This window comes from Raphanus sativus, chromosome 4, assembly GCF_000801105.2.
Source record: "Raphanus sativus cultivar WK10039 chromosome 4, ASM80110v3, whole genome shotgun sequence".
Lineage (NCBI taxonomy): Eukaryota > Viridiplantae > Streptophyta > Magnoliopsida > Brassicales > Brassicaceae > Raphanus > Raphanus sativus.
Genome location: NC_079514.1, coordinates 43,914,377 through 43,929,620, shown reverse-complemented (window position 1 = coordinate 43,929,620; position 15,244 = coordinate 43,914,377). Strand labels below are relative to the sequence as shown.

Genomic DNA, 15,244 nt, shown 5'->3' with positions numbered 1-15,244 from the left:
GTGTTTTTGGTTTCTCTCTCTCTCTCTCTCTCTCTCTCTCTCTCTCTCTCTCTCTCTCTCTTCTCTCTCTCTCTCTCTCTCTCTCTCTCTCTCTCTCTCTCTCTCTCTCCTCTCTCTCTCTCTCTCTCTCTCTCTCTCTCTCTCTCTCTCTCTCTCTCTCTCCAGCATCCATAAGTATAAAAGATTGAGAGGATTTCCTGGAAGATGCAGAGGGGTAGGTAAGTTATTTATGACCCCATTATTCTAACTCAGAAGGGAATGATTACACATTGTTGGAAACGAGTGATAGGTAAATTACCGTGACCCGATTATTCGCCTACACTTTGTCAAAAAGAAGAGAAAGTTTGTTGAAAATCAATAAGATGAACAAGATGTCTACATTATTTTAAATTATGCAAGTCTCTGTTGTTTTCAAACCTCTTTATTTAAAGACTACTTGCAGACTTACTTGAAAGTCTTTTAAATCAAAAATATTCAATTTTATTGAAATTTTTTGTCTTCCTATATAAAGAAAATTTAAACATTATCTCACTTCCTCTCAAATGGCTGCAAGAAAAATGTAATGTTCCTCATTGTAAAACTCTCAAACGTCTCTCTAATCTCTTTCAAATTAAAAACATCAAACTTTAAATCAATTTATTGTTATTTCATGTCTTCTCACTGATTTATTTTGTTATTGCAGGTTTTTCATTACATGGTTTTCATCTTCTACTCCTTCAAAGGTAGATCTATAAATACTATTAACCTCTTATTTCTTAAAGCTCCTAACTTTTGGAAACTCTTTTGGTTGTTTTATGCTCTTACCATATTTTTGAAGTTTTTCTATATTTTGAAGTCATTTAATGCTTTTGGATATGCAGATTTTTCAGATCTGAGGGGTAGGTAAGTTATTTATGACCCCATTATTCTAACTTAGAAGGGAATGATTACACATTGTTGGAAACGAGTGATAGGTAAATTACCGTGACCCGATTATTCGCCTACACTTTGTCAAAAAGAAGAGAAAGTTTGTTGAAAATCAATAAGATGAACAAGATGTCTACATTATTTTAAATTATGCAAGTCTCTGTTGTTTTCAAACCTCTTTATTTAAAGACTACTTGCAGACTTACTTGAAAGTCTTTTAAATCAAAAATATTCAACTTTATTGAAATTTTTGTCTTCCTATATAAAGAAAATTTAAACATTATCTCACTTCCACTCAAATGGCTGCAAGAAAAATGTAATGTTCCTCATTGTAAAACTCTCAAACGTCTCTCTAATCTCTTTCAAATTAAAAACATCAAACTTTAAATTAATTTATTGTTATTTCATGTCTTCTCACTGATTTATTTTGTTATTGCAGGTTTTTCATTACATGGTTTTCATCTTCTACTCCTTCAAAGGTAGATCTATAAATACTATTAACCTCTTGTTTCTTAAAGCTCCTAACTTTTGGAAACTCTTTTGGTTGTTTTATGCTCTTACCATATTTTTGAAGTTTTTCTATATTTTGAAGTCATTTAATGCTTTTGGATATGCAGGTTTTTCAGATCTGAGGGGTAAGTAAGTTATTTATGACTCCATTATTCTAACTCAGAAGGGAATGATTACACATTGTTGGAAACGAGTGATAGGTAAATTACCGTGACCCGATTATTCGCCTACACTTTGTCAAAAAGAAGAGAAAGTTTGTTGAAAATCAATAAGATGAACAAGATGTCTACATTATTTTAAATTATGCAAGTCTCTGTTGTTTTCAAACCTCTTTATTTAAAGACTACTTGCAGACTTACTTGAAAGTCTTTTAAATCAAAAATATTCAACTTTATTGAAATTTTTGTCTTCCTATATAAAGAAAATTTAAACATTATCTCACTTCCTCTCAAATGGCTGCAAGAAAAATGTAATGTTCCTCATTGTAAAACTCTCAAACGTCTCTCTAATCTCTTTCAAATTAAAAACATCAAACTTTAAATCAATTTATTGTTATTTCATGTCTTCTCAGTGATTTATTTTGTTATTGCAGGTTTTTCATTACATGGTTTTTATCTTCTACTCCTTCAAAGGTAGATCTATAAATACTATTAACCTCTTGTTTCTTAAAGCTCCTAACTTTTGGAAACTCTTTTGGTTGTTTTATGCTCTTACCATATTTTTGAAGTTTTTCTATATTTTGAAGTCATTTAGTGCTTTTGGATATGCAGGTTTTTCAGATCTGAGACAGACTTGGAAGAATTCTCCGGAAGACTTCCCATAAGTCTTTTAACATTTAATGCACTAGAAGACTTCATGTAAGTTTTCTAAAAGACTTCTGGCGCACTCTTCTCGCATGTCTCCTCTGTCATTACAAATATGAGTGTTTTGATAAGTTTCTATGTCTGATTTTACGTCATTGGTATCCTCTGGTTGCATATAACTCTTATCTTTTTCACAAATTATCATTTTTTGAAAAAACTAAATTTTATATCAATTTACCATTTTGTCTCATGTCATTCTAACTAATTCATATAGTTTTGCAGGTTTTTCATTACATTGTTCTCATCTTCCAATCCTTTAAAAGTATATTTATAAATCATATTTTTTTTAGTTGGCAACCTCTTGTTGCTTAAAGCTCTTACATTTTGAAAACTCTTTTGGTTGTTTTAAGTTCTTGCCTTATTTTTTTCTATATTTTGAAACCATTTGAATGCTTTTGGATATGCATGCTTTTGGATAGATCATTCTCGGAAGATTTCTAACATTTAATGCACTAGACGACTTTCTGGAAGTCTTCTGGAAGTCTTCTGACAGAGTCTTCTTCCATGTCAAGTAAAGTTCAAGCTTGTCTTTGTGGAAGAATGATCTATAATATTTTTGTTTATGGTCTGTTTTTTGATTTGTATGTGTACTCTTTTAGTTGTGAATTCTTTTGTAAATTTGAAAAGATGTTAATGAAAATTTTTGGTAAATATGTTCGTGGCTACATTATTATATTGCCAAAAAGTACTTGACATTTTTGAAGTTATTGATTCAACTTCAATAGTAAAACAAAATAACACAAAAATTGGTCAAATTTATTACAACTAAGGAAAAAAACATCCCAAGAAAACTTAGTCAAATTCACAAAAGATCAAAATAACATTAGTTCAAATATATAACAGTTTCACTAGAAGTCTTGTGAGAATTCTTCCGGAAGACTTATTCTCATAAGACTTCTCGGAAGACTTGTTCGCAGAAGACTTTTCGGAAGACTTATTCACAGAAGACTTCTCGGAAGACATAAATTTAAAACGGAAAATTGAAATATAAGCAGAAAATTTAGGTGGGAAATTCAAATTTTAAGTGAAAATTAAAATTTCAAATTTCATGAAAGTTTAAAAAAGTATGTCCTATGGTGTAAGAAGACACGTTAAACCATATGAATTCATATTCTTGAAGTTACTTAACACTTTTGAAAGTTTTAAAAACATATCTTAAAGTTAGTTAACAAGTTTACAATAATTAACATAGAAGACTCTACTCTACAACAGACTTCTTTGGAAATCTTTCTTTGTAAATATTGACTTACTTTTTGTTAACAAAAAAATCTCAAAATACCAGAGAAGACTTCCACATTCCTTTGTTAACCAAAAAAACTTGAAAATACGAAGACTTCCCAGTAAATCGTCTAGGATAAACAGGTTAGTTTTGCATTTGACCGGATTGTGTCAGAAATTTGACTTTTCCTAGACGACTTATTTTTCCCGGTAAGTAGTCTTGTAAGTCATCCAAAACAAAAAATAAAACTTCAATATTTTATTATAATTAGACGACTTCCATGTAAGTCGTTTCATGTTATTTTTGCAACTGAAAATAAAATTTAAATATTTAATTTTATATGGACAATTTACATGGAAGTCTTCTGTAATAATCAAGGTTTGACCAGAATCTTAGAATATAATCCATGAAGACTTCTGTGTAACTCGTCTACCGGACAACTTCTGTGTAAGTCGTCAAGATAAAAGTAAATATTTAAGTTTCATTTTTCAGTTGCAAAAATAATCTGACAGACTTATGGAAGTCGTTTAATTATAATAAAATATTGAAGTTTTATTTTTCTTTCGGACGACTTACAAATTTCTGACACAATCCGGTCAAAATGCAAAACTAACATGTTTATCCTAAACGACTTACTGGGCAGTCTTCTCTGGTATTTTCGAGTTTTTTTGTTAACAAAGGAATATTGAAGACTTCCATAAAAGTCGTTTCTAAAAACACATATAAAAGTCAATTGCAAAACTAACCTCTGCATTGACCATAAAACTTCCGTGTAAGTCTTCTACTGCCAGAAGACTAACACGGAAGTCCTGACGAACAGATCTGAAAAAAGAACTGATTTCATAGTTTCAACCAGTGAGATAACTTGTTTAGAAAACATATATAAGTCTTCTCCAAGCACCCAAAATTTCAAACAAAAGTGATCCACCAGGAATCAAAGCTTCAATGGCTCTATGAACCATAAAAAATTTGGAATCAAAATCTTCGGGTTTTTTGGATGAATATGGAGAGAACGTGAAAGATCTGTTGTTTTTAGTTCAAAAGAATTGAGAAAGATTGAGTGTAAATCGATTTGAGGTGCATTAAGAATTTCAAATTGATTGTTCACGGATGTTGGTGTATTGATGGCAATGACAATCTTGTAAATACTTGAAGATGATGAGGTTGAGAGAGTAAAAAGACAATTTTCGAAAAAAAAATAATGGCATTTTCGTGAATAATCTGAACTTCTGGAATGAATAAAGCAAATGAAATTTCCAAAAAAAAATCATACGTTAGTTTTGTGTTTGACTTTGAGCTTTAAATCAATTTTGCAAATAGCCATGTTATTTAACGAATACATGGATAGGTGAAAACATTAAAGGGAATACCAGCATCATCAAACCACCTAGTGTTTCCTTTACAAACCTTGTCCCTCAGCTCTTTGTCACAAACTCCGAACACACTCTTCATCTCCTTCTTTCCTTTCATAATATCAAGAGCGGTTGAAGTCACATATCTGTCTAATGGACGTCTCTTCTTCCTCTTGTTAGGGTTAGTTTTCTGCTTTTGGCATACCACCCACATCAGCTTCACCATCAACATTACTCACCACAGGTTCGTAACGCATGGTCTGAGCTTTTCTTTGTTTAGCCTACAACTCCAATCTCACATGCTTAAGACAATTTGGACGAACTTTGACGTTCATATTTCCCTCAGTCTAGTGGTACTTCAAATGTGACACTCTTCCGTTAGTCACTTTCATGCATAACAGCATAAGATACACTTTCACACATTGTTGTTGTTTTAACTTAGGTTTTAACACACACGTTCCATAATTTCGTCTCCAATCCACATGAGATGCTCCTCTAAGATTAGACATGATGAATCTTCAAAGAAGAAATAAAGAGTATAAGCACAACAAAACTAAGAGAACAAGGATGATTGATACGAGAAGCTTAGACTGTATGAAACATGGTATGACTGATACGGTATAAAGTAAGACATGTCACAACTTGGTTCAACAACTGAAGATGTGGCAGCTTGAGAAGGGTATAAAATCTCATATATATATATATATATATATATTCTTTTAGTTCCTACGGCCCCATCTTTTCTTCCTCGGACTAGTATGAAACATTCTTTATGCCTAAACAGGTAGATTTTTAATCAAGTCTTGTGCTCTCTCCTGTACATGGGTACTGGGTAGTGGTCAAAATCAATAGAGCTTAACATCATTCACTATACCATATTTTTGCAGCGTATTCATTAAATCAGAGGAAGTTTCTCTGCAACTTCTTCACCGGATTTCTGAGAATTCTCTTGTTTACAATAAACAAAACAAAAATATTCAACCGAAAAGTGTTTCAAATGCTTTCTAGCAGTAAACGGTAATAACATAAGTTAACCATTAAAAGTCAAAACAAAGTTGGAAACGCTATTAGAGGTTTTACAAGTAAAAAAAAAACAGCTAAAGACACAGAGACCAGTCATGCATAAGACTGAAAATTGTTCTGATTTATTCAACACGTCTCAATTGTCTTTCCATCAAACTGTGACAGCAAGAACATGCACGAACTCAAAAGATTTGGGGACTTTAAGCACTGCATCAGACCACTCGAGGGTCCCCGAAATCTCTTCACTACTACACCTTTCCAGGGAAATCACCGCACACCAAATAGTCCTTCCCTGACAATTGCTAGAACGATCATGTCTATCCCATAAAATCACCATCTTTCCACCATAATCCGCCAAGTGAACATGCCAAGAAGTCCTACAACCTAAAAGAAACTTAGGCAGACCTTCCAACCCCGTTATGAATCTCCAATCTCCTACCTTAGCATCAAACCATTTTAACTTTCCGTGGTCAAATGAATAAGACACGTCATCGACCAGGCAAAAAGAAGATGAATGCGATGCCATTCCATTATCATACTGTGACTGCCATTCTTTAGATCCACATGTAAATGACACAGTCGTCCAAGTTCGAGTAATTTGGATTGAAAACCTCTACCCACTTGGCTGAATTCACGTCTTTAAGCTCAAGACCTCCTTTAACAAGTATCTTTCCATCAATGACTTCTGCTGATGGAAACGTCCTGCCCACCTTCATGTTCGGAGCCTGGTGCCACAAGTTGGACCGGCAGTCAAGAACCGAGACGCTAGAGGAAGGCACGCCGTTGATGAGTCCGCCTATCTCGTAGATATCAGAACCAACAGCGACTAAACTCGACCGAACAGACGTAGCATGGGGAGATGTGACTGGAACCAAAAGATAGTTACTAAACTTATTATTCCTACCTAGGGTTCGATTAGGTCTCCGGCTGAGAGTAAACCATCTAGGGTTACAGTCAGGAGAGAAACGTAAGCAAACATAGAGACAGCTCTCTGTGCGGTTTAAAAGGGAACGGGTTTTGTAAAGCTCCGGAGAAGCAAGGAGAGATCGGTAGCTTTTGCTAACGAGGGAGAGAGTCGGGTAGTACAATCTAGAGAGCCGTGCGATGCAGCTCAATAGCAAATCATCAGGAAGTGACAAGTTTGCGGTCGTTAGCGGAAACAAAGTCGATGGATTAAGCAACGGCTTATTCCTCTTCTTCTTATTCTTAGGGGACGACATTGACGCCAACGAAACAAGAGCTTCCGACCTACAGAGAATGTATCTTTATGGATTAGCTATTTTGGTTTGACTCTTTACTTCCAAAAAAAAAAAAAAAAAAAAAAAAAAACTCAACCGTGGGCTTAATTGAGAAATATTTTTCTAATTTTAATTATATAGTGTAAAATTCATCAATTTTTAGTTTTATTGAGTTTTTACGGCAATTGCATCAATATTTTTTTTCTTTTGGTTTTAACGTCAAACTCTATAATATTATTTGATAAGTCAGTTTTTTTTGTATCGCGCTCACGTTTGTTATTAGGATGGTTAATTACATAACTACTCTTAATGAATTAAAATATTACATATAATTATCATTAGTAAAATTGATTTTCCTTTTTATTTAATAGTTTCTGTTAATTAAAAGTATTTTTTCAAAAAGAAAATATAACTAAAAATATTTATAAATTTTAAAAACGAAATAAAAGAATAATAGACATTTATATATAATGTGATTTTCATAAAAAGGAAAGTTAACAAAAATAATTTTGATACTAATAAAAATATTTCCTTTAAAACATAATCTTAAGTAAGATAAAATATAATTTCATAGTAATAAAAGTATTTTCCTTATTTCTATATATTTTCTTAGATAATTACAGAAAAATAGATAAACCAATATTTATTTTCTCTTATGTAACTTTCTACTGATTATCAATTTATTTTTATAGTATTTTTAAAAAATCAACATATATCAAATTATTATAAATATTACGAAAACATATATACACACCTAAAATAAAATAAAAACTGGATTAATGTGATAAATAAAACAAATATAATTTGACATAATAAAAAGATTATACTTCAGTTCGAAGGAACATATGTCACTCAATATACCCATAAAACTAGGTGTTTATACTTCAATTACAGGCTTAATAATTCTACAAAGTACTAAATAAATATATTATCAATTCGAGAACCATTAAAATAAATTATTTTCATGTCTTTGATATATTCAATAATTAAGTAAATATTAATTTTATAAACAATAAACTTTATTTTAATAAAATATCTATTATTATGTAAATTTTTTGAAAATATTCATATATTCATAAAACTATATACATGAATTTATATTTATTTTAAAATATTTTTGGATCACATAATATATAATTTGTAGATAATGATGAGAATCAAATTAATGAAATTCGTTTTTAATTTGTGAGTAATTCTATATTAACAAACCTAATCTAATTATGTATTAAGAATAATGAAGATTTTAAACGCTCTAACTTTTAACGTAAAAGAAAAAACTCGCTTTGAAAATAGTAGTATAAACTAAATGTTCTTTTTCAGTTATATAAAATTGATAATTTTTCTTGATTAATCTTTAGTTATGTTTTTCTGTTTTTTTATTTTAAATTTATTATTAAAAGATAATTTCAGATAACAATACAATATATATATATATATATATATTTAAAATATATATTAGGTTTCAGGTAATTCTTCTTCTTCTTCTTCTAATTATTATTATTATTATTATTATTATTATTATTATATTATTATTATTATTATTATTATTATTATTATTATTTAATTACAATCATTTAAATTCGTTTTATTTTGGAGTTAATTAATATATTTTATTCATTATATAAAATTGATAATTTTTCTTGATTAATCTTAGTTATGTGTTTTCTGTTTTTTAGTTTTAAATATATTATTAAAAGATAATTTCAGATAACAACACAATATATATGTATATATATATTATCTTTTATTTTTAAAATATGTATTATGTTTCAGATAATTCTTCTTCTTTTATTCTTATTAATTTTAAACATTTATTTAATTAAAATAATTTAAATTCATTTTTATTTTGGAGTTAATTTATATATTTTATTCATTAAGAGTATAAACGATATTTAACCACTCTAACTTTTAACACGAGAGCTCGAATTCAAAAATATATATGTATATATATTATCTTTTATTTTTAAAATATATATTAGGTTTCAGATAATTCTTCTTCTTTTATTATTATTAAATTTAAACATTTATTTAATTAATTTTTTTTTAGTTTTAAATATATAATTAAAAGGTAATTTCAGATAACAACACAATATATATGTATATATATTATCTTTTATTTTTAAAATATATATTAGGTTTCAGATAATTCTTCTTCTTTTATTCTTATTAATTGTAAACATTTAGTTTAATTAAAATAATTTAAATTCATTTTTATTTTTGAGTTAATTTATCTATTTTATTCATTAAAGATATAAACGATATTAACCACTCTAACTTTTAACATGAGAGCTCGAATTCAAAAATATATATGTATATATATTATCTTTTATTTTTGAAATATATATTAGGTTTCAGATCATTCTTCTTATTTTATTATTATTAATTTTAAAAATTTATTTAATTAAAATAATTTAAATTCGTTTTTATTTTTAGCTAAGATATTTTTTTATTCAGTAAAGGTACAAACGATATTAACTACTCCAACTTTTAACGTGAGAGCTTCGTTGCGAAAAATTACTTCGCAAATAATAGTATAGATTAGTAACTGGACTAATCAAGTTTCTTTTATCTAAAATTAACGGTAAAATAAAGATATGTCATTTTTATAGTGATGTTTTTATATTTTATGCATATAATTACGGGAGGTTTCAAACCATACTAATAAAGATATTAACTAACTGTTTAAATGTATTTCTTTTGAAAATATATATACATGAGATTTCAAAATATTATTGTTATATAACTAAAATATATTTACATATCTAAGAGAAAAACTAAACTAATGAAAATAACCAAATTAGTGAAAATTTTAATTTATTTAGAACAAAAGTTTATGATATTCGGAGAAGCTGATGATATTTAATGTACTAAAGTGATAATCAAACCGAGTAGATATTACATATCCAAAATTATTAGTCTAATTAAAAATATAATATTATTTAATTAAATATACTTATAAATTGTAAAATAATTTCAAATTTTAATTAAACTAATAATATTTTTTTTAATATATTTTAAGTATTTATATCCGTGCATGAGCACGGGAGAATCACCTAGTAAATAATATGAACTAAAATTAAATACTTATTCCATAAAACTGAATATTTATTTATTACTTAATTTAATCAGTCATTATAATAAAAAGTACAATTAATATATTGTTTTACCAAATATATTACATATTTTTGTCATAATTGTTTTCTGGAAAACATATAATTAATTATATACTATATATTATGTATTTAATCTGGTATTATCTTCGGTCAAATATAAACATTTTTCAAATTTTAGTGCAATAAATCTTTTTATTTTTAGGAAAATTGCTAACCTGAATGTTACATGACTTCAATGCTACATCAACTAATTTTGCTCACGAGAATGCTATGGGCACATTTTGTTTTGGAAAAAATAAAATAGTCGTTTTATAAAAACATTTTTAGAAAATGTAAAGTTTATATATTTTTATTAATTATTGAAATTGATAAAAATTAGTTAATAATTAAATTTTAATCTTATATAAGAAATATATTTTTAATTATTTTGATCATATCATCATACTGTCTTTATAAGAGTTATACAAATGTTGTAAAGATTCAAATTCAATTTTAATATTGCAGTCGTGTTTCTCTCGATTAATCATGGTTGTATCTATTTTTAAAAAATTATGTTAATCTAAATTCTTTAAATGTAAATAACATACTGCATAGTTAATCAAAAGTAACACACTGCAACACTAGTATCGAATTTAAATTATTACAACACATATAACTCTTATAATTACGGCATTATGATATGATCAAAAAATTTACGAATATATTTCTTTTATAGGATTAAAACTTCCAGGGATATATTCTTGTTCCGCTGGTTTAGTTTCCGGGGATGTACGGTTGTTCCGCCAGCTCTGTTACCCTTGTATGGGTTTTTGTGTAAACTCTGTTTCATGACTAATATAATTTCAGAAGGAAAAAAAAAGCACAAAATGGCAACTAGGACCGAAATGAAGGAATGGGAGAAAAAGATTCGAAAACAGCCCATAACAGCCTAAAACGTAAAAGATGCCCAAACAATGAATGTGTCTTTACTTGCAGAAGAAGAAGGAATAAAAAACTCAGCTTATGTAATTGGATGAACAAATCTAGTTTATGAAAAGATACAAGCAGGCAAAGATTAAGACCTAAGAAACGTTTTGGCTTAAAGCCCAAAATTTGGACAGAAAATGAACAAAACAGACGCGACACTACACCAATAATCCAGTACCATCTTAAACCCCAAAAGGGATCTGATCAGAAGACACAATAAAACTATAAACGTGAAGCAGTAACTTCACTAACACTGGAGAAGCATAAGAAAATCATTGTGAGGATTTCTTTCTCCATTGTGTTCTCCCACGATTGATCTCCTGGCCATTTTCTGACAACCTCAGCATATGCAAGAATTGGCTCTCATTGTGTCCTTGTACGCTTGTCGTGGCAGATCCGTTGGTCCCTGAAATCTTTGAGATCGGGTCGTCAGGGACTTCAGAGGTGGTGAGTGAATCTACAATGTCATCTTGCTGGCATTCTCTTCTGTAATCTAGAGTTATAACTTGAAGCTCATGCGTATCAATGATTTCTTGAGGTATGCTCTGCCATTACCAGAGAACCAAACTCAAATTTAATAGTTAGCTCATCAATAAAATGATAAGACGTTTTGTGGGGTTTACTAAGTAACACACCTCAAGCACCCATCCGATGTAGGTGACGTTATTCACGTGTTGGTTCATGTCCAGATCAGCTCGACGAGGCTTAAGCCCTAGCATAGAATACTGAGCTGGATCTTCTAGTTTTGGGATTTTCTTTAAGCTGCTATTGTTCTCTTCTGGAAACGCTAGTCTGCGAAAAATAAAGACGACAACAGGTTGAGATCCACATGGTAGATAGCTGTTTACGTACCGATAAACTAACTATTTATAATTATTGAAGGAAACCATGATTCTTCTTCACCTGGGTTCTCGAGGACAGAAAACCAAGTACTCGTCCCTAACTTCATCTGTAACTCTTTGAAGCCGCCTTGTGTCTTGGTTCATCATCACCCACTTGCTGAGAGACCCATGTAACATTTGTCAAACAAAAAAAAAAGCTCAGGTTCCAGACTATGCAAAAATCTATATAACTAAATAAGCAACGTATATGGGAGTTACTGTTGTGCAACTAATATCAGTGATTTGCATCAGTATATTTATTGATGGCAGAGAGCAAATGAATAGTAACAAAGTTTTGGCAAACCTTGTAGCACGCCCAATAACTTCATTTGTAGCAGAGTCCCTTAGAATCCAATCACGTCTTGTTCCAATCCTTCCTTCACTCTGGCACCATGTCTCTATCTCAACCACATCACTCCTGTTAACCAAAATAAGAAGTTTCATCAAACTCGAACCTCAAAAGTTTCAACTGGTCAAAGCCTAAGAAAAGAAAATAAAATACCAAGCTGGATATTTGTAGATCTCAATGTGCATTCTCGCAGTGACCCATATGAGATGCAATTTCCTCATGGTGAGTGTTGTGGCAAATCCATCGGTCGAGAATCCAACGTTCTGAACATGGTTACATGCCACCTCCTATATATATATATATATATATATATTTAACATCACTCACATGACTACAAGACATTGGTTGATCTATTCCGGTCTGGTTTCCCAGACCACTTCAAGCTTGAGTAATATATCAGCCGTTTGATGTCAAAAAAAAAAAAAAACGACAGGACATAACCGCAACAGATGGTTTAACGACCAATCTATAAAACCGAGCCAAACAACTAAACGCATACACTAAACTTAGATCACAATAGAACATGCAATGCTGAGAAGAAACCATTGCCTAATTGCAAGATTATCAGAATAAACAGAACAAAAAAAAAAGAAAAAGTGATTCGAACCTGTAATAGATTAGCAATTGTCTCAACGGTGGCGGTTTTGTTAATTCCAACCTCGTAGCTTCTAACAATGAACTTCTCTTTATAAGAATAACCATCTTCCATCAATCGACCAGCTCGGAACCGATCCGCCGGTGTACACGAATTGACAGGACTGATGCTTCCCTGATCGGCGGAGATAACTGCCCGTAGAGGATCTAAAGCCGGCTTCCTTGGCTGAGAAGACGAGACGGCGATGGTACGGCGATTAACCGGGATCAAAAGGGAGGAATCGGAGGAGAAGAAGGAGAAGGTGTGTAAGTGGTTAGTCACATTACACGAAAGCTTCAACATTTTTCGATGAGATGTTTTTTATGGTTTTTGAGGTTTTGGTTTATAGAAGAATCAGGGATCTCTAGGCTCGATATTAACGAGGATGGTGGAAACTGATAAATTACGATATTGCCATTAAAAAGCTGGTTGTTTCGCCTATTGGCAATGACGCATGTGTGGTGAATACGAAAGCTCTGTTTTGATCTCTCGTGACCTCTTCACCGCTCTATTTATTATGGGTTGTAGTTAGACTACAACTTTTTGTATCCATAAATTTTGAAATATATACATAATATATTGGGCAATTTTTTCAAATAATCATTTTAAGTTTTTTTTTTCCATAAAAATGGACTTTATAAAAGAAATGACCAAAATAGTTTTTTCGATTTTGAAAATTTTTCTTTTTTTTTTAAATTTGAAACTCTAACCTCAAAACTCCGCCCTTTAACTTTAAACATTAAGTCTAGATTAGTTAATCATATGGATATAAGTATATATTTACCTCTTTAATAAAACAATTTGGTCATTTTTTTATTTGAGGATTATTTTTGTGACAATTTTTTTTAATGCTATTCTAGAGTATTTCTCTAATATATATTGGGATATGAGCTTTATATTCTTTAACTATTTTCAATCTGATTAGGCCTATGACTTATTATCTGATATTCAATTTTGATCCAAGATCCGATCCAGATCCTCTATAAAAATTTGGATATCCGGATCCGCCCAAACCGAATCCGGATATCATGATTTTTAGTCTAGATATCTGGATCCATAATTTTTATTGTTAATTATTTCAATATATATATAATTAATTTTATTTACTATATTTTTATTTCTATACTAATATATATATAAATTTATATAAATTTTGTAATAGTAAACATAGATATAGTAAAATGATCTTACAAATGTAAAATAAATGAGTTACAATACAAAGTTTGTATATAAAAATACTGAAAATGTAAAATATAATTATATAAACTTTCACACTCCAATGTTTTGACTGCAACTTTTTGTATCCATAATCTTTGAAATTTATATACATAATATATGGGAAATGTTCTTAAAACTTTTTAAAGTATTTTCAATAGATATTTTAATACTTAAATATTGTATGCATACAATTACTCTTTAAATAATTACTAGATTATGATATGTCATTCAAAGGATGTATATATTTTTGTTTTACATATTTAGTTTAATTTTCATATTTATGTTTTTAATCATATTTATTTTTTTTGTAATCATATTTGTGTAAAATATCTTTTTAAATAATTGGTAAAAAGTTTTAATAATTGTACTAAAATAGTTGGACTAAATATATATCAATAGGTCAAGTTTCAAACTTAATAGAATAGATTAATAGTGCCAAATTAGGATTAAAACATACAACAGTTAGAACAGTTTCAATAAACAAAATAGAAAATTAAGAATTTTCATCCATTTTAACGGCTAAATACTTTAATTCTATTTTGTGCAATTAACAGTTAATTAAAAATAAATATGTGTAATTAAAACTTAAGTATTAAATATACAATTAGAGTTTAATCTCTGCATCTGTTCGGATATTGGTTCTTACTGTTTTATACATTGATATTTTTTTTCATGATTAGTGTTATATATTGTAAATATGCCGCCATATAATTTATTGTATTAAAAACAGATGAATCGGATAACATGGTTATTTTGGTACAAATATCCGAATCTGTTTCAGATACATTGGTTATTAGATATTTTTAGGCGCCCACAAATTTATGATATTCAAGCAGACATAATTTGAAAACCCAAAAAACAGTCACCCAAAACAATCCGTTCTTGAATGGATACTCGAATATCCATGTTTAAGTGGTTCTGTAAATTTTTATTTAAGTTATTATCTTGTTTACATAAACTATATCTTTGGAT

General features: G+C 29.6%; 2 protein-coding genes across 2 annotated transcripts; both read right to left on the bottom strand.

Moving 5' to 3' along the window:
* Nucleotides 1-5,918: 5,918 nt before the first annotated feature.
* LOC108851110 (F-box/kelch-repeat protein At5g49000-like) lies at nucleotides 5,919-7,165 on the bottom strand. The gene is given in 2 exon segments (XM_057007416.1): nucleotides 5,919-6,468; nucleotides 6,470-7,165. Coding segments are annotated over 2 exon segments (1,068 nt in total). The 5' UTR covers nucleotides 7,094-7,165; the 3' UTR covers nucleotides 5,919-6,024.
* A 4,043-nt stretch (nucleotides 7,166-11,208) lies between these two features.
* On the bottom strand, nucleotides 11,209-13,520 carry LOC108848846 (oleoyl-acyl carrier protein thioesterase 2, chloroplastic). The gene is made up of 6 exons (XM_018622298.2): nucleotides 13,028-13,520; nucleotides 12,574-12,707; nucleotides 12,376-12,489; nucleotides 12,094-12,189; nucleotides 11,826-11,982; nucleotides 11,209-11,735 (listed from the first exon to the last, which is right to left on the bottom strand). Exons 1-6 carry the CDS (start codon nucleotides 13,355-13,357, stop codon nucleotides 11,463-11,465), a joined length of 1,104 nt encoding a protein of 367 aa, XP_018477800.2. The 5' UTR covers nucleotides 13,358-13,520; the 3' UTR covers nucleotides 11,209-11,462.
* Nucleotides 13,521-15,244: the final 1,724 nt, after the last annotated feature.